We start from the raw sequence: 19,133 nt of genomic DNA, 5'->3' as shown, positions 1-19,133 counted from the left end.
AAAATGTTAAGAAATATAATTAAGAAAAGCAACTAATCAGCAATGCCATTATTTTCAATTACCTCTGCAACTCTTCCAACTATTTACCTTTTCACAACTGCTACAAGTTTGGTGACAAAATACGTATTGACATATTAAAATAAATACAAGTGTATAAAAAAATAAATAAAAGGATATTTCATGCTGAAACCCTCATATGAAACACCAATGGTATTCACTAAATTGATGGTTTATATTTCTGATAAAGTTTTACAGCTTTGTCATTCTATTTTTTATTTTAAAACTATGGTATTTGATCATTTTTTATATATTTGACATGTGATGAGGCCACGTAGAGGGCCAGAAATAATTAGGTACACGTGTGATGATCTGGAGAACCCAAAAAGGCCACTAGATATCACATGATAAAATTCCCCCAAAAACCTTGAAAGTTATCAAAATTCTGTGTTTACTGGTAAACTTAGAAGGATTCCAGTAAGATACCCTCCCTTTGCAACCCTTCAAATGAGACTAAAACCCGTTTCTCTTTTTCCAAGATAAATGCTCTGATGGAGAGCTGGGTGCCTGTTCTTGCTTCTGCTCTGAAGACCAGTCTTGGAGATGTCAATGTGATCGTTACTGATTGGCTTTTACAGGCAAATATGAACTCCCCTAACGCAGCCCAGAACACTAGGGCAGTGGGGAAGGACGTAGCATTCCTGCTACAGTGGCTGCAGGTGAGAGTCAGGAAAGTGTTCAACGTGTTCAACAAGGACTGTCATAGCAAAGTACTGTTTGTGTGACAGAAATGATAAGACCACCTCTTTAGGAGATATAATATGTCTCCTACAAAAGATGTTAATGTCACATCATCACCTCCTTTTCACATCAACACTAAAATAATAACAATCTTTGTGTGTCAGGAGTTTTACCAGTTTCCTGCAGAGAAAGTTCATCTGATTGGATACAGTCTTGGTGCTCACGTCTCTGGATTCGCTGGAAGCTACCTGGGAGGGTGTGGGAAGATTGGACAAATCACTGGTGAGGTTTTCTACTCTCTGTAAATATTTTGTCACACAATTTCCTGGCTAAATAATGCATTAAAGTACAATTCTTATAGAAGTATCCAAGTCTAATGGCACTCTGGTGAAAAGCCTGAGATCCTGTGTGTTTCTTAGTACAGGTCTGGATCCAGCAGGTCCCATGTTTGAGGGCATGGCAGCATCAGACAGACTGTCCCCTGTTGATGCCCTATTTGTGGATGCCATCCACACCTACACTCAAGAACGCATGGGGCTGAGTGTGGGCATCAAGCAGCCTGTGGCACATGTTGACTTCAACCCCAACGATGGTGACTTCCAACCAGGATGCCACCCTTTCCAGAGCTTAATGGAACATATTGCCTTGCAATAGTGGTGGAGTGGGGAGGGGAGAGTCATTTGGCATTTAGAAAAGTATTGGTAGGGTATATTAAGGAGAAGAGCTATTTTTGATCAAAGTAAACCATTACCATTTACCTTGCAGAGAGGCACAAACTAAAATAATAAAGCAGTATCATGTGAAAGCAGTGCCTCATCTTCTATTCACGCTGCTCTGTTGAATATGAATAGAATTCCCAATAGTCAGAAATAAGTGGTAGTGGGATTTCGGGGGATTCAATCAAAAACTGTTTTTTTTCTTACATGAAAGACAGAAGCACATTATCTGTCATCCTCATGAGTTAATTAGCCAAATACGTCTCCCTCAGCCCTGTCCGTCCACTCTGCATTCTGCCTCCAGGCTATGACGAGATCTCCTCAGGAGAAGCAGGCCTGAAGACAGGTCTCAGATCAGTCAGCTCACAGACATAAAGAGGTTGACAGGCCTTTTTACCCAGAGAAGTGACAGGACATTATGACAGATCTGCTTTGGGGGTAATGACCAATCCCCAAATAATGACCAACTAAAAAGTCTAATCAGGATCTTGTTAAGGCGTAGTCTGTATTCTGAGGAGAGGAAAAGATTGAAGGCTGGCACAGATACAGTTCTGAAAAGCCTCAGTCCCAGTTTAGTTTAACCAGGGCTAGAATGATGCAGTGACCTGATCACAAAGGGGAACATTTGAGTCCAAAGTTTGAATGCTCAATTCACATGTGGTACAGTCTTATTACCTGCCCCCTTTTTAAATTCCACTCACATTTCCACTCTTTCTCTCCTAGGTTTTGAGCAGACAGTGAAATGTGCCCATGAGCGTTCAGTCTACCTGTTCATCGACTCCCTTCTGAACAAAGACAAGCAGATCCTGGCCTACAGATGATGTGATGACAATGCCGTTGAGAAGGGTACCTGCCTGGACTGCCGCAAGAACAAATGCAACACACTGGGCTATAACGTCAGGAGGTTGCGCAGTGTCGCCGGCAAGAAGCTCTACCACAAGACCCGCTCTCACATGCCCTACAAACGTAAGTGCACACAATGGTGTCCCATGTCCCTTACAGACAAAACCCACTCTTCCATGTAATTAGGAAATACTGTAGAATGTCAGAACTTAACAAGCAGGAAAGCGTGTAGTTGGCACAGGCAGGAGCCTAGAGTAATACATGTTACCTTCATGGCATTGTACTGTACTGTACAAAACCAGGAATAATTTTGCATAAGAGATTTCTGGAACACGAGTCCTTGGTCAATAACACCATAAAGTCTCATGGGAAGAGACAAGCAGGGAATTGTAGGCATGTTACATTGTTTGATGCAAAGACCATATTAGTTTGACGCAAAGACCATATTAGTTGGGACACACTTTGATCAATATATGCCATGACAAGGTCTCACTAGGAAATAAGGGTCTAGGGTCTTTTTCAGATCAAGGGGACAGTTTTTGGTATCTGTAGAAGCACTTTGTGAAAGCTGCTGATGTAAAAAGGGATTTATAAAATACATTTGATTGATATGATGAGGTAAAGTCTCTGGAACTTTGGTAAGGTTGTAGTGACAGGAGCTTAGAAATCTGAGATTGTGGCTTTATTGAAAAAGACTTAATCTGCTGTGGAGCACAGCCAATAACAGCCACTTTAAAGCTTCTCCTCCTCTGATGCCAATTAAAGTCCTATCCCAGTCTCCTTTTCACTTTTCTAACCTTTATTTAACGAGGCAAGTCAGTTATGAACAAATTATTATTTACAATGAAGGCCTACTGGGGAAACAGTGGGTTAACTGCCTTGTTCAGGAGAAGCACAACAGATGTTTACCTTGTCAGCTCAGGGATTTTATCCAGCAACCTTTCGGTTACTGGCCCAACGCTCTAACCACTAGGCTATCTGCTGCCGACATCAACACCATCCTGACACCAACAACATCAACCCTATCCTGACACCAACACCATCCTGACACCAACACCATCCGGACACCAACCCTATCCTGACACCAACACCATCCTGACACCAATACCATCCTGACACTAGCTTCAGTGCCTGGAAAGTGTTGTCTCAGCATATTACCACACTGCACACATTTCTCACATACACAGACAGACACTACCTGACGGTGAGATGCATGCGTGTGGACAGCAGGCTTTGCAGGTATGTGTGGAGTTTGAGTATGTGTGTGTGTCAGAGGGCATGTGTGTGTGAGCAGTAGGTGAGTCTGTAATAATAGCTGGTGTGTATTATGTCAGGGTGTGTGTTGATCTGTGTGTAGGTGTGTGTGTCAGTGTGTGTGTAGGTGTGTGTTATGTCAGGGTGTGTGTAAGTGTTTATGAGTGTAACATCCTCTACCGTCTCTCTACTGGCCTCTCTGACTAGAGCATGAAAGTCTGCCTCCTGCCTGTCTGGCCCCGCCCAGAAGCTGATGTCATAAACAAAGCTCTGTGGAAACAGGGAGAAGGGATGGAATGGTTGCTCTGGCAATGGGCGGAGCAGGAAGTGGTTGAGGAAGTTGGGGTCAGGTGACCAGAGCAGGCGCAAATCAGTGAGGGAGTACCATTGTACTGCTGAACATTGCACCCCTTGTACAATGCTGCTACTCGCTGTTTGTTTGGTACCTATGCATAGTCACGTCGCCCCCACCTACATGTACATATTACCTCAACTAGCCTGTACCCCTGCACACTGACTCGGTACTGGTGCCCCCTGTAGATAGCCTCGTTATTGTTACTCTTATTGTGTTACTTTTTATTATTACTTTTTATTTTAGCATACTTAGTAAATATTTTCTTCTTCTTGAATGAACTGCACTGTTGGCTAAGGGCTTGTAAGTATTTCACGGTAAAGTCTACACAATCAAATGAAGTTGGATTTCATTTGAGTAGACCAGTGACGCCAGGAGGTCAAGGTTCAGACACACACTGACGTCATCAGTGAGGTCATCAGCCCACACCCGGCCTAGCCGTCCCATTGGCTCGGCCGCCAGCCACAGAGACCCCTGCTCCTCAGCCAGGGAAAGCCCTTAGAGGGTCAGCAGACACTCCAGACTCCGTCCCAGGTCAGGGACTGACTGAAAGGCTTTGGGCCATGCTCCCCAGACAAGGAGCTGGTGGAAGGCAGGCGAGGACCAGGGACTGATGTGAACTCTCTGAAAGACTAGGCCGCTCATACCATGTAGAACCTCCTCTTTCTCTCTGTATTCTCTCCCCTCTCTCAGTATCTACATCTGAAGCAGTAGAGAAGGATGCAGCACATATTCCCCAACACCTACGCACTCCTCTCCCTTACCTTCACACACACTGACCTCTCCCTCACCTACACACTCATTACCATAGCTGCTACAGTCTCTCTCCCTTCCCTCATCTTCTGAGTTGTAGGTTATGTGTGTGTCTGCCAGTAAGTCCACAAGTGTCTATGTGTTCGTGATCATCTGAGGGTGTGTGTGTGGGTGGGGTGTAGCCAGTAGCAATGTGTGTGTGTGTCTTGTATCTCAGTGCAACAGTGCATTTAGTCTCTGGGGGAGGAGTGTATGGCCAGGGGGAGGGGCTCTGTAACCACGGAGACAGGCCACTCCCTCTCCAGGGCCTGAACCAGAAAGGCCTGAACCAGAAAGTCCTGAACCAACCTGACGGGATGATTAGAACTAGAGGAGAGACAACCCCTGTGTATGTAATGTGATAGTTCAGCAGGTATGTGGTAGGTCAGTGTGTGTCCTCCCATCATGCGCTTCATTTATCACCTGATTAATTTAACAAAAGGCACATCTTAATATGTGGTCCAGGTATCCACATGACATGGCAAAAGTGGAGGGGTGGCCAGTCTCAACGCCAACAGTGAAGAGGCGACTCCGGGACGCTGGGCTTCTTAGGCAGAGTTATCTGTCCAGTGACTATGTTCGTTTGCAAATCTTAATCTTTTATTTTTATTAGCCAGTCTGAGATATGGCTTTTCTTTGTAACTCTGCCTAGAAGGCCAGCATCCCGGAGTCGCCTCTTCACTGTTGATGTTGAGACTGGTGTTTTGCGGATACTATTTAATGAAGCTGCCAGTTGAGGACTTGTGAGGCGTCTGTTTCTCAAACTAGACACACTAATGTACTTGTCCTCTTGCTCAGTTGTGCACCGGGGCCTCCCACTCCTCTTTCTATTCTGGTTAGAGACAGTTTGAGCTGTTCTGTGAAGGGAGTAGTTTACGGCGTTGTACAAGATCTTAAGTTTCTTGGCAATTTCTCACATGGAATAGCCTTCATTTCTCAGAACAACAATAGACTGACGAGTTTCAGAAGAAAGGTCTTGGTTTCTGCCTTTTTTGAGCCTGTAATCAAACCCACAAATGCTGATGCTCCAGATACTCAACAGTCTAAAGAAGTCCAGTTTAATTGCTGCTTTAATAAGCACAACAGTTTTCAGATGTGGTAACATATTTGAAAAAGGGTTTTCTAATGATCAATTAGCCTTTTAAAATGATAAGCTTGGATTAGCAAACATAACGTGCCATTGGAACACAGGAGTGATGGTTGCTGATAATGTGCCTCTGTACGCCTATGTAGATATTCCATTAAAAATCAACCGTTTCCAGCTACAATAGTCATTTACAACATTAACCATGTCTACACTGTATTTCTGATCAATTGATGTTATTTTAATGGACCATTTAAAAAAAAATTCTTTCAAAAACAAGGACATTTCTAAGTGACCCCAAACTTTTGAACGGTAGTGTATTTTGGAGCAGCTACATAGGTTCAGTTTGAAAACATTGTTTAGAGATGAAGATATTATGCACTTTTATATTTGGTATGTCTTGTCCATGTCGTCTTTCCTGACTTCTCCTCTCTTATTCTCCCTTTAGTCTACCACTACCAGTTCAGGATTCAATTTGTCAACCAGATAGAGAAGACTGAGCCCACTCTCACCATCTCTCTCACTGGGACAAAGGAGGACAGCACTGAAATGCCCATCACTTTGTGAGTATCACACCACACCAGGCCCCTTCGTACAACTCTTAGGGCAACATATGTCTATTGTTTTTGATTAAATTGCTCAAGCTCAGTAAATTTGGTTGGGAATCATTGATGGACACTAATATTTAAAATTTGACTCTGATTTTCAAGCAAATTTAAGTTAGAACGTAGATTGGACCAGGAACGCTCAACACTTCTAGAAAAGCCATTCTGGTGTGTCTTTGGCATTAACATTTGTGTAACATTTGTATGTTATACATTCAGAGAACTGACACAGGGTTTCCGCTAACTTTTTATCTGAGCTTTGCTCCTTTCATATATCTTTTGATCCTGACAAACTCCCCAGTCCCTGCAGGTGACAAACATACCTATAACATGATGCTGCCACAATACTTGAAAATACAGAGGATCAACAACATTGCATTCACTCCACATTACTGGCCTGTATGACAAAGTGAAAAGAAGGAAGCTTGTGTTAAAAATTCCACTAAAAGCATCCATTCTGTTTGCAACAAGGCCGTTAAGTAATACTGCAACACAACACGGCAAATAAAATAACTACATTAAAAACCACAGGCTTGTGTCAAATCAAATACAACATAAAACAGAGTGAAACCCTCTCATTTTAAGTATTGTGGTGTATTGTGGCAGAATCATGTTATGGGTATGCTTGTCACCAGCAGGAACTGGGAGTTTGTCAGGATCATAAGAAATATGAAAGGAGTGAACCCCAGATAAAAAAGTTAGAGGAAAACCCACCGTAGTCTTCTGAAGACCTAACCCTGTGTCACAAACCTCGCCGAAGATGGTGCCTCTTCCTGTTCGGGCGGTGCTCGGCGGTCGTCGTCTCCGGCCTATTAGCTGCCATCGATTCCCTTTCCGTTTGTTTCTGTTTATTGGGTAATTGGGTACACCTGTTTTGTGTTAGTGTTTGTTTGTAGGCTATTTAAGGGCACTAGGCCCGCTGGGTATTTGTGCGGGCTTGTTTTTTGTTACTCTGTTGGATGGTGTTTTTTTTCGTGTATATATTCTCCGGACTATTTTGGTCCTGTTGTTTGGGCTGGTAAATTGTATGCGCCCTGTGTGTTGGCGTGACCGTTTTGATGCGCCGGAGAATAAATTTGACAATCTACTGAACCCTGCTCTCTGCGCCTGATTCCACCCACCACTCCTAGTTAATCGTAACACCCTGGGATAGTTGTATTTTTCAGCTAGATAATTACACAAATGTTAATGCCAAAAACTCACCAAAATACCAATATATATTGAGTGTTCCTGAATGGTCCAGTCTCAGCCCTGACTTAAATCTGCTTGAAAATCAGAGACAAGGTTTGAATATTTCTGTCCAGCAATGATTCCCGTCCTAATTTACTGAGCTTGAGCAATTTTGACAAAATAACTATGGATATATATGATGCCATAGGAGCTGTGCAAGGTTGGTTGAATCTTATTAAAAATTATTCACAGCTGTCAAAGGTGCTTCAAACAAGTAATAACTCTGGGATGTGAAGACAATCGATACATCTTAATTTTGTTTTACTAATTTAGAGGATTTTCTAGAATTAGATTGTGTAGATCTATCTAATTGAATCCCTTTTAAGATTGAATTTAAAGTCAGCTACATGTGAAGACTGTGCAAGGGGTCTGTAGACTTTCATTAGAGACTGCATCCAGTCAGCTCTCACTCTGTCCCTGTACAACATAGGGTAGCAGTAACGGAAGTACATGGAAACAGCTCATACCTCTGAATGAAATAGGACTATAAATGGAGAGGGAGATATCAATAATTGATGTGTGTGTGTGTGTGCGTGCATCACAAAGGAACACTCTCCCTGCCAACCTACATTTTGATCCCATTCTGCTCTATATTGCCTAATGAATGATTCACGTGCATCTACACTAAGAGTAGAGAGTCACATGGTTTTTCCTCCCTACTGTCACAATTCTGGAGGGGAATGAAAATACTGTATTTCCTCACCCCCACCCCTGAATGTCCTTATAAAAGAGGCTGCCCAAGACTATTGTATATTTCACATGCAGAGCTGTTTCAGCTAATAAATAACAATGTAATAGTCAAACCCTTCTTCTGCTTTTCAGGTTCATTACTTGCAACCCATGTGTGAAAGAAACTTGGGGAAAAAAACCTGAGGAAGTGCATCAAGGTGAATGTACCTCTCTCTCTTTCTCTCAGCATCGAGGAGATCTCAGGCAATAAGACATACACCTTTCTGATCACCCTGGACTCAGACGTTGGGGACCTGATGATGCTGAAGTTCCGCTGGGAGGGGAGTGTTGTAAACAATATGTGGAGCAAGATGCAGACCTTTAACCCCTGGAGCAGTGGGGGAATGAGGACCAAGCTCACCGTGGGAAAAATCTGTGTCAAAGCAGGCGAGACACAAAATAGGTGGGTATCCATCCCTCTGGGGGGCAAGGAGGGTGTGAGATTGAATTGCATTAATAAAGATCAATAAAGGCAGTTGAAGAATGCGTGTGGGGGTAGGTAGGTGAGAAGGGAGCGGGGACACACTGAGAGCTCTGTCTGCTAACGTGCCAGTTTGGCTCGTTAGTCACCCAGCTATGAACTACCAGAGGGGCTCAGCTTTCTCTGGATGGCAAGGTTATGTAACACTAATTGTGATACGGCACGCTGACGGCAGCCCTCGTTATATAACAAGATTAAAGATAAATAATGAAATAGATAGTTAGTGAAAGGCGCGTAATCCTAATGGGTATACACAGGCAGAGACAGGTTTGTGGGGCATAGTGGAGTCTTGTCATAGTGCCCCCGTTATGGAAAATACACTGTATGCTACATGAGAGAGAGATCACATTTAGCCTATAGGCTGTTGGATGCTGTGTTTTAGTTGTCAGGATTTCCATGTCATATTACGTTGTAAATTATTACATGCAAGAGCACATTATTAATCTTAAAGGTTAAGAAGGCTGTATAGGCTCCGCTATAAATATCAATCTTTCTAACAAGCACCACAAAATACCATAATAATCATGTATACTATGAGTTGATCAATATCAGCAGTATACTGAACCACACAGTACAAGCATTTTTGTCTGTTTGAGGCCTATAGTACAGTATTTCCGAAAAGTACTATTTCAATGGCAATTTACGCCCTCTGGTGTGTGAATTATGAAAGTTATCTATCGTGGATGTACTTTTCTCCTCACTTTGAATTTCAACGCATGTTACAGTTTTGAACTTTGATTCCGCCTAATCCGAACTGTTGATGTTACATATAGCACATGTTGACAAAGTGTCGCTGATTTTCAAATCTCACTCAAAATTACCGAGTTTGCTAGAAATCGAACCTATAATCTTCTGATCCTTAGTCAGACGCGTTACCCATTGCGCCACAAAACCGCTAATGAATGACAAACACCATAACTACCCTCTGATTGGTCAATTCTGGATACTTGGTAACAGACGGCAATATGATTGGTTATTATGGTCATTGGTCGCATCCAATTTGCGGACATTGAGGGATTCGATTAATCTGGGCCAGGTGCCCGGTTATGGGTGTTTTCACCGGGTGAAAATTGGAATCGGACTGCCTCCCTGGCGTGACCCCCGTTCAAAACCAACGGCGAAGTCGGCTCAAAACAAAAGTGACGTACGTCGAGTAATGAGTAGGATTCAGTGTTTTCACCTGCAAAAGTGATTGTTTTTTATTTTATGAAAACGATTTATCTGCCTTCCCAATTAAAACTACTTAGACAATTCGAACATATATTTTATGGAAAAGTTATGTTGAATGTTTCTGGACGATGCACCATGCTGCCTTGTTGACAACATGATTGAGCAGCGTAGACTCGACTACTGTTCGATTTGAGAGGGCGCTCCTCCCTCACCGCTTTTGCCCGTTCACGTCACGTGTCACAGACCGGTAAACCCGCTACTCAGCATAATCGAATCCGCCCATTGATTCCGCATCACCGTTACTGGTGTATAAATGAGCTATACATTAATGGTGCATATAGGCAAAGACACTCAGTACAAATTCACAAGACATCGCTAATTTCATACATATACAGACATACACAAAATGCACGAGCTTGCCAGGAGTCGAACCTAGAATCTTCTGATCCGTAGTCAGACGCGTTATCCATTGCGCCACAAGCCCACTGCCTGTAAGTAGCGCCGCTGTAGCTTTCCTCTCATTGGTCAGATATAGTTTCCTGGCGACGGACGGTAATTTGATTGTTATGGTAATTATAACCAATCATTTTATTACAGAACAATACAATAGGCTTCATCATCAGAAATGACCCTGACGGAAACACACCTGATCATGTACAACTCTGTTTTTAGGACGACTTTTTGTGCCCAGACAAGTGATGGAATATACATTCGGCCATCGCAAGAGAATGTCTTCGTGCGCTGTGAAGAAAATGCTCAAAAACAGCGCAGAAGAAAAACGCATTTGTCTTGAGTCGGATACTTCGATCAGCAGGGTCGGCTCTAGCTTTTTGGGGGCTCTAAACTAGATTTGGTTGGGGTCTCCCCTCCTCACCGCAAAACATTTTAGTGCCAGCTGACATTGTGCCATGGGCCAGAAAGAAAATGTTGACATTTTATAACAAATGTAAAGCAATTCTACACATTTTGCCATGGGGCAGAGATACATTTTTGCTATTTAAAAAAAAAAAAATCCTACAATTCTACACATTTTGCCATGACTTATGCCATGTTAATATGAGTGAGAATGACTATCAAAATCAATGGGGGTCCCCTGAATGCCCAGTCGGTATTCGAATACTACAAGTTTAGATAGCTGGCTAGACCAACTACCAATCTAAGAATTGACATGGGTAATTGTCAGCCAATTAAGTGACTGACATAAGTTAAAAACTGCTGATGCAGAATACCTGGTGTATTCTACCATTCTTACTCTCAAAAGTAAGTTGAGACCCTGACTAAATAAAACATTGGTTTGTAATATTTCAATTTTCTCCAACAACAGTATCTGTTTTCCAACCTAATTTATATAAAAAATATTTATTTAAAAAAATCTTGACAATCATGAATTTTTACTAAGATTCAAATGTTATACAGATATTTTCAAATGGTTGCGAAGAAGTAATTGTAAATATAACATTCTGTCCAAATTAGGATTCACAACCTGTGTACAAAAAGTCATATTTATACATTTTTATTTTTTATCACCAACTATACTAATGTCTGTTGGAAAAATATTCTGCCCAGGGGCCACTTTTCATTTGTCCTGTTATACCTAACATCTAATTGGAACCTTTTCCATGTCAATTTTTACTGACTCCCAATAGGCATATAAATTGATGGGCACACTGCATCAGAGATAAATTAATCATTTGCAGCATCCCAAGAATTTGTTGGCCACACAGTATTTTCACACACTGAGTTTACACAACAGCCATAGCCTTGGTAAGCAGACTGGGTGCAAAGACTACAGTCGAGCCAACAGTGTTTGAACATCATCCTCTGTCCCCAGGATTCATTCACAGACCTCCCTATCCCTTTCTAATGAGACCCCTGCTATTTGTCTGATACCAGACTGGATCAGACAGCCCAGCACACAGCAGGACTGCTCACCCTGTCCCAGTTGTGTCTGAGGGAAATGAAATCCTATCCTGGACAAAATGTCCCCCTGGTTTCCCCAGAGAGCTTTGGCCCAGAGATAGCTCGGTGCTATGAAGCAACTGTGCATCTGCAGCAGGCCCCAATCAGACAGCCTGCCCCCTTATGGGCTGCAGTGTTCAGGCATAAGACCAATCTGCAGGACAGGACACTGATTAGACAGGGACCATGGTTATATTTCACACAGCCAATAGCCCTTCATAGCCTTGCATACTGATACCCTGATTACAACCACTTACTTATTTTACAGCTTTTTATAATACTGTATTATCAACCCAAACTGCGTATACAAATACTTGACACACTTTCTGGGTACTTGATTATGATAACCAATTCTGCTACAGTCCCATGGGATATGATACATGTTCATCTCACTAAAGCTATGTATTTGCACAAACTTTTCAGTGTAAGAGGAGACATGATAAATCATCAAATAAATCAGTGAATGGAATCAATTTAATGCTGAAGGAAGAGCCCTATTAAACATGTTCAAGTGACGGTGGGGCAAGATAAGCATGGGGAAAATAATTGGGAGTTTCAGCACACAACTGGTGTGGCAGAAATAGAGAGAAGTCATTGTGAAGATTGGAATGCAGAGAGCAATGTCAGGGAGGCTACAGGCAATTACCTCTGCTCTCAGTGCTGAGGAAGTACAAAGGTAGACAGGTCTACGATTTTACTAGAGCTGTGGCTACCTTGGGGCTGTGTGATATAGAAAACAGTGTTCCAACATAATGAGAAATATGTCATTAGTAGTAAGGAAAAAACCTTGGGAGTTAGTATTATATAATCCCTTATATTGCATTCTGCTGAGAAATGTCCCCATCACTTCAAACAATCCAAACTAGAGACTAAATCATCCATAGAAATCACTGCCAATTTAAGACAATTAGCATGGTTCTTTTTTTTTTAACAATACAAAACATTAACATACAAAAGACAACATTTAGACGCACACAAACATCAATGACATCACACCTGCCAAGCCCGAACCAGCTCTTTAATATATTTAGATAATGAACCATATGATTTTTCTATTGTCTTAACGATGGAGGATTGGTATATTTCAAGATAAAGGACGAGAAGATACCCATTGGGTATCCCACTGCACCCTCATATGACAGATCTTGAAATATGAACCAAAAAGTAAATTCACATTAATACTTCTGACAGCCAACTTTCTAACTCCACCCATTACTTTTGGACTGTTGCATTCCCAAAATGTATGGATTATTGAACCTTTGTTAGTTTTACACTTAAGACATATGAGTCTCCTTCTGCTGTAGAATTTGATCTCTTTTTAATACATTAGTTTACAAATTGCATGTATTTGACAATTTCTACATCGGTCAGTGCAAAATTCCTTTTTAATTCTGTCATGGAAATACATGTATGTCCTATTACCAAATAATTTATGATTTCTATACTTTTTAGTTTTCCATGTTATCGGTGCATACTGAAAAGCTGTTCAAGGATTGTTTTTTTGCTAGTGAGATTGGTTCTTGTAGAATCCGTTTCATTTTCTTCCATATCGTTATAGTGTTCTTAACAATGAAGTTGTTAATGTTCTTAGCTTTATCCTTTGAAAAATAGACATGTGAAAAGATTCTGGGGGTGAGCATGCACATCTTCAATAATTACCCATTGTTCCTTTTTAGTGCATTTAACAATGTCTCAAGTAAAAGCCTTGGGTGGGGAGTTGATGCAATTCCAAGTCTGTGAGGTTAAAACCACCCTCAGATTTAGCGAGATGTAAAACTTTTCTTTTATTCTGAGTTTATGAGCTTGATTTCCTTGGACGATAGCCCTGTCAAGCTGTGCGATATCTTGAAGTGGGCCTTCTGTTTTGCTTATCCACTGAAAGTGACAATGAACAAACCAACCATGGAATGACTTCTCAGCCATTCTTTTCCATTCTCTGAATTTCTTTTGATCAAGTCTATTTTTATTAAAGCATTTCAAGTAGTTAAAAAAACAAAACAACATTTGCACAATACTTTTTGCAATTTTAGTAAAATGTTTAAATTTGAGTAGAACGGGAAACAGAACCAAGAAAAGAAAATCGAAGATACTGTTTAAAACACAGCAGACATTCAAATCAGACAGCAGTATTAGACTTTCCCATTCTGGATTCTCTCGGTTTACATTTCAGAGCAAGCGTTTCTCAAAAAAAATGTAGCAAGACAAATTAAAGACAGAAATGTAAATCCCAGGCACCACCCCCTATACACCCACCTATTACCTTACCACAGGAATAAAAAGACAATGAGAAGAATGAATTTAAGACGACCACACTCCGATGAGCCTTACTAAATGCCAAAGGTAATGAGAAACAATATTTTATTATCCAGCACAAACCCATACTCACCAATACCAAACAGAAAAAACAGAGTTAGAATCAAGGGAGGATCAGTTTTTTTTCCATTTCAGAGGCTCTCTTGTAGACATTGTATGTGGCTACATAGATAAGAGTCATTTTTCCTCATTCAATATTGACCAGTTTTGGGAGGAAAGAATGAAGGCATTAATATGTGAAGAGTCCTGCTTGACTTTAATTAAGCTCCAGGACACACTGCCTAGGGTCTACCTACCTGATAAGGCATAATGGGCCAGAATCAGTCATATAATATCAATATAGTCACATCATTTAAATGGGATAAACAAAGTCATCAAAAATAAAAGGACTTAGGGTTACCTCCTGACATTGAGTGCTAGTCTATGCTCATTCTGATTTGAGAGACCTTGGTAACAAACTTCAAAAGACTTTCCACACCTGCCACACAAAGACAGGACAACAAACAGGACGGTACATTTATCCCACATCCTCTCCCTACAGTCAGTCAAGTTGACCTTCTAAAAGACACCTGAAGTCAAGCAGTGTCACTTTGGATATCCTGCCTGTGTCCTGGTCTCCGTGGCTCTGAGCCAGCGGTACATTACAAACCCCACTGACCTCCAGACAGACTGTGGAGTTGCAATGGGCTCAGGAGAATCAGACTCAACTCCATTTAGACACATTTTTTTATGTCTTTACACAAACCACAGACTATGACATATAGGTCTCTTTTGGTGGAGATCATCCCCAGAGCAGAGCTATGTACTTCCAATAGAGATGTGGGGTTAGGGAGAGAGACAGGACATGCAACACAGATACGCATCATAGGAGAGAAACAACATGGAAATGATAGCCAATGGGAGAAAAGTTACAGGCAATTCGTAGCCTTATCAATCTCAGTTCATATGTAACAGCTTGGCATAGCTGGACACTCAGACATTAAGCCATTGTAGGACTTTATCGATGCAATTCCCCCATATACAAATATCTGAATTGCTAAAATAAGAACAAAAAGAAAAAACAACAATCACATTAAAGCCATCCAGGATCTTCATCTGGCAAACCATTCACATTCCTAATGCATGCCATAAGAGTAGAAGATTCCTCAAGCTGCCTTCAAACTGGTATGTAACAGGGCTTTCGGTTGCTCCCTGGTCAGCTCTTAAAGACTGTGCGTTTATTAAGGTAACAACATTGGCGAGGGCAGCCGAGCTAGGCGAGAGCATGTCCAGACCAATACAGTGACTGTCTGTGATGCCCTCTGTAATATTGCCCCCTATGGACCCTGGCCTGTGTTCGCAGGCTCTGGCCAAGTCCCTGTGACTTGAAGAATATGATGTAACCACGTTCAGTGGCATAGTCATGAGGTGTAGCACCAGCCAGCCCTTGGACAGCCTTGTATGCTAATGCATTGAAGATTCTCTCCTTTCTCCAACCATCCCTCACATGGAATGATCAATAGACAAGGTACATCTGCTGTATTTAGTGGTTCAGTGATTCACATCAATGCATTGAGTCAGAAAAAAATTGCTGAAGAGAACAATATGCCATAATTAAGTAAAAAATTTAAAAGCTACAGTTGCATCCCCAAACTGCACCTCTAGAAGCAAACCTGTCTAAAAATGACACCTTCCACCAGCCCAATGATATCCTCCGATATCACATCCGAATATCACAACAGTCTCTACATCTCTGTCGCCTCTCTATACCCTGCTTTAATCACATTCAGCTTTATGTTTACATTCCCTCCATGTTCTGATAACCGAGGTCTGTTCTGATCCACCCCACAGCAGCTTCTAAATGTGACAGATAGGGCTGTTTTTTGTTTTATTAATCCTGAGAGAGTGAATTAAAACAGTAAATAATCTTTATCAGACAGCAGGAAAACAATCGATTTCATATGATACAAAGAAAAAAAATCTACATCTCAATACCTGTACAATTGCACGCAGAAAGAACATGTATGCTTTGGAAATAAAAGCCTGTGCATTTTTTCTTATCATGTTTTGATTACAAAATAATAATTACATTGGCAAATTAGTCTCTTCTGCTGCAATGTCTCACATCCTGGCTTTGCATGGCAGCAAAAACCCATGTGATCTGCAGTCCTGTTTTCCTGCTCAGGAGGGCAGCACTTCAGAAAGGACAAACAGATGAAACACGCTAAAAAGGAGGAGAGGAGAGGCTGCATTACCACAATGCTGCTGCTCCCCTGCACTCCAGGAAAAAATAAAGAAAAAAGAACAACAGAAATCAGTAATTTTCTCTTCCCGTCATTGCCAAGAGCTTTCCTATAATATTCTCTGCTTACAACTGTGTGAAAGACAGCTCGGCTGGCTCCCAGAGCAGTGGTGTTGGGTGAGTCCGTTAGGTCCTGGAACTGTATGTCTTGTCTATTGAAATCAGTTCTGTTGCCAGTTAGTTTTGCAGATGGATGGTTGCAATGAATGGTACAGGTAACTCTTTGGAGTGAAGTGTTCCCACTGTAGGCACTAGGAAGAACCAAGGCAAGGAGGGGCCCAGTGTCTCAACGTCTCATCTGACCCAACTGATAGTTCTCTCTGGGCTGGCGTTGGTTGCGCTGCTGCTGGGGCTGCTGGCCATTCGATTGCTGCCGTCTCCTCCTCTTCAACGTGCCTGCATGGGAGACACGAACACACTGCTCTCAACATCATAACACTCACACACATACCTGCTTGCATAAAATGAACCAGAGTTACACTTCTTCCAAACACATATGCTACGCTATACTTTGCTACACTATACTATGCTACACTATACTATGCTACACTATACTACACTATGAATATTTTGTTTCCCCCACATCTTCAGTCTAGCTGGGGAGATATGTTCCCCCCCCCCCCAGTGTTGAGGCGTAACGTACCTGGCAGTGGCTTGGGTGGGGGCAGTTTGGGGTTGCTGCTGGGTGTGTGGACACTGCAGATCTTGATGAAACCAGCCATCAGCATGATGAGAGCAATGCCCATCAGCAACACTGCCCACCAGTGAGCCTGGAACACAGATTATGCAAAGTCTTATTCTTTCCGTGTCTGACAACTTTCATATTGAAACTGGTAAGAACATTTTATAAATTGAGATGTATTTAGCTCCTGAAATTGTTTTAATGCAAACGGGAGTGACAGTTTCAGCAGTAGGGTGAACTAATATTCTGAACAACACAGGTAACTACAGTAGAACTAGGACATTGGCTGGGCCTGGGACACTAACCACTATCCACTCTGCGATGTTCTCGTAGAGCTCAGCGTTGAAGATGGCTTTCTTTAGCCTGGCCAGGGGGCCGTCTGCGTCCACCAGCCGGCACCTCATGAACACGTCGCAGTAGCCCTTGAAGTCGTTGCAGGGGGAGCCTGGCTGCAGCGTGGTGATCTTCTTGCTGAAGAAGCCGGCCCACTTTTCGGAGCCCGTGCTGCTGCAGGTGTCGGGTTTCACTGCAGGGTGGGGGAGGAGACGGGGAACACCACTGTGAGGTCACTGCTAACAGGACAGTCCCAGTCTTTGTAGGGTCTTGGTGGTTTAAGATGCATGTCATATTGGGACGGATGGCCAATAATGAGCCGGTGATAGTGGTAACAGGTAAATAACAGACACTTACTTCTCTCCTGACAGCAGACGTGGCACAGCTCAGTCTCATCTGTTCCCTCAATACTGGCACAGGTACACACTTCCAGACCATACTTCTCACAGATGGAGCCAGAGCAGCCCTGGTCGACAGAGACGTAGAGAGGGAAAGGGAAAAACAGGGTGAGTGTCAGCTATGCTCCATTGTCATGATTTAAAGCACTTCAACACACGTTTGGTCAGAGAGCTAGACCATACCCCGTTGAGGCAGACTTGTGTGTCTCCATGGCAGGCGGTGAAGTTGGCTTTGGGTTCAGAGGTGGGGCACTGGGCAGTGCCTCCGTTACACATGCCCTGTTCAGCACACTCTGACTCCTCCCTACACTTATCATTGGAGCCCTTGAAGTTGCACGTCGGTGTACAGCACGGACCCTGGCTGGGACTGACAACACAGAACACACACCAAGTCAGCTTCAACTTCCTTTTTACTAAGGCAGAAACAGAAACAAGTTGAATACTATATTCAATAAATACTACAACAGTACTAACCGTAAAATCAACAACATTTTGTCGTACATTATTGGCCACCTACCTACAGATTTGGCCGGGCTTAAGTTTGCACTTGTTGCCGTCGGCCTCGTTGGCGTTGTAGCAGCACTCGTCTTTACACTGGTCACTGTAACCACAGTCACACTGCTCCCCTGCCTCCACCAGACCATTACCACAGATGGGCTGGCCAGACTCTGCACAAACACACACAGGAAGGAGTGATGAGATGCAGTAGAGGACACATAACCTTGGATGTCCATTCCAATGACAAGCGCACCCACACTTCCTTTGCATATGCAAAGATGGACGCCCGCAGGTGCATGTGCGGACACACACACACACACACACACACACAACCTCAGAAAGACGGCACTTACCCACAAAGCAGTTGCCCCTCTTCTTCTCCAGGACCTGGCTGATGTTCCTCACGCTGCAGATAGAGAACTTGTTGTTGTTGAGCTTGTCCCCTGATGTGGCCCGGGCGTACATTATGTAGTTCCCCTGCTCCTTCTTCTCCTGGGCCTTGGACTCTCCTGGGGTGCACTCTGTCCCAGAGTCATGCTGTCAAACCATAGGGAAGAGGTTCATAGGGAGCCAATGAGCATCTCTCTCCTCCCTCAGGAGGGCGTTAACATAGACTCCTCCACTACTGGGACTTTAAACCAAGACAGATCCTATGGTGAGTATCTCAACAAAGTG

General features: G+C 42.7%; 2 protein-coding genes, 1 non-coding gene and 1 pseudogene across 7 annotated transcripts in view; 1 reads left to right on the top strand and 3 right to left on the bottom strand.

Annotated features, from left to right (window-relative positions):
* Positions 1 to 542: 542 nt before the first annotated feature.
* lipca (lipase, hepatic a) lies at positions 543 to 10,787 on the top strand. Its single transcript, XM_090238674.1, is given in 7 exon segments — positions 543 to 716; positions 903 to 1,020; positions 1,163 to 1,377; positions 2,156 to 2,420; positions 6,228 to 6,342; positions 8,531 to 8,746; positions 10,667 to 10,787. Coding segments are annotated over 7 exon segments (1,218 nt in total). The 5' UTR covers positions 543 to 548.
* On the bottom strand, positions 3,492 to 5,099 carry LOC149983052 (ferredoxin-fold anticodon-binding domain-containing protein 1 homolog; annotated as a pseudogene).
* trnar-acg (transfer RNA arginine (anticodon ACG)) lies at positions 10,406 to 10,478 on the bottom strand. Its single transcript has one exon. It is a non-coding gene; the product is annotated as a tRNA-Arg (tRNA).
* A 3,107-nt stretch (positions 10,788 to 13,894) lies between the features above and the next one.
* Positions 13,895 to 19,133, bottom strand: part of adam10a (ADAM metallopeptidase domain 10a) — a 102,273-nt gene continuing 97,034 nt past the window's right edge. For all 5 annotated transcript variants that reach the window (XM_021607380.3, XM_036980804.2, XM_090238671.1 and 2 more), the window contains 7 exons: positions 18,812 to 18,995; positions 18,478 to 18,628; positions 18,144 to 18,327; positions 17,920 to 18,028; positions 17,535 to 17,755; positions 17,191 to 17,317; positions 13,895 to 16,943 (listed from right to left, as the gene is read on the bottom strand). In XM_021607380.3, the coding sequence (XP_021463055.3) occupies positions 16,834 to 16,943; positions 17,191 to 17,317; positions 17,535 to 17,755; positions 17,920 to 18,028; positions 18,144 to 18,327; positions 18,478 to 18,628; positions 18,812 to 18,995 (1,086 nt within the window). In that variant the 3' untranslated portion in view covers positions 13,895 to 16,833. The remainder of the gene's footprint in view (positions 16,944 to 17,190; positions 17,318 to 17,534; positions 17,756 to 17,919; positions 18,029 to 18,143; positions 18,328 to 18,477; positions 18,629 to 18,811; positions 18,996 to 19,133) is intronic.

The sequence above is a fragment of the Oncorhynchus mykiss genome, chromosome 6, assembly GCF_057628025.1.
Source record: "Oncorhynchus mykiss isolate SJ-2025 chromosome 6, ASM5762802v1, whole genome shotgun sequence".
NCBI classification, from domain to species: Eukaryota; Metazoa; Chordata; class Actinopteri; order Salmoniformes; family Salmonidae; genus Oncorhynchus; species Oncorhynchus mykiss.
Note: the sequence above shows the minus strand (reverse complement) of the source record. Positions and strands in the feature narration are given on the sequence as shown.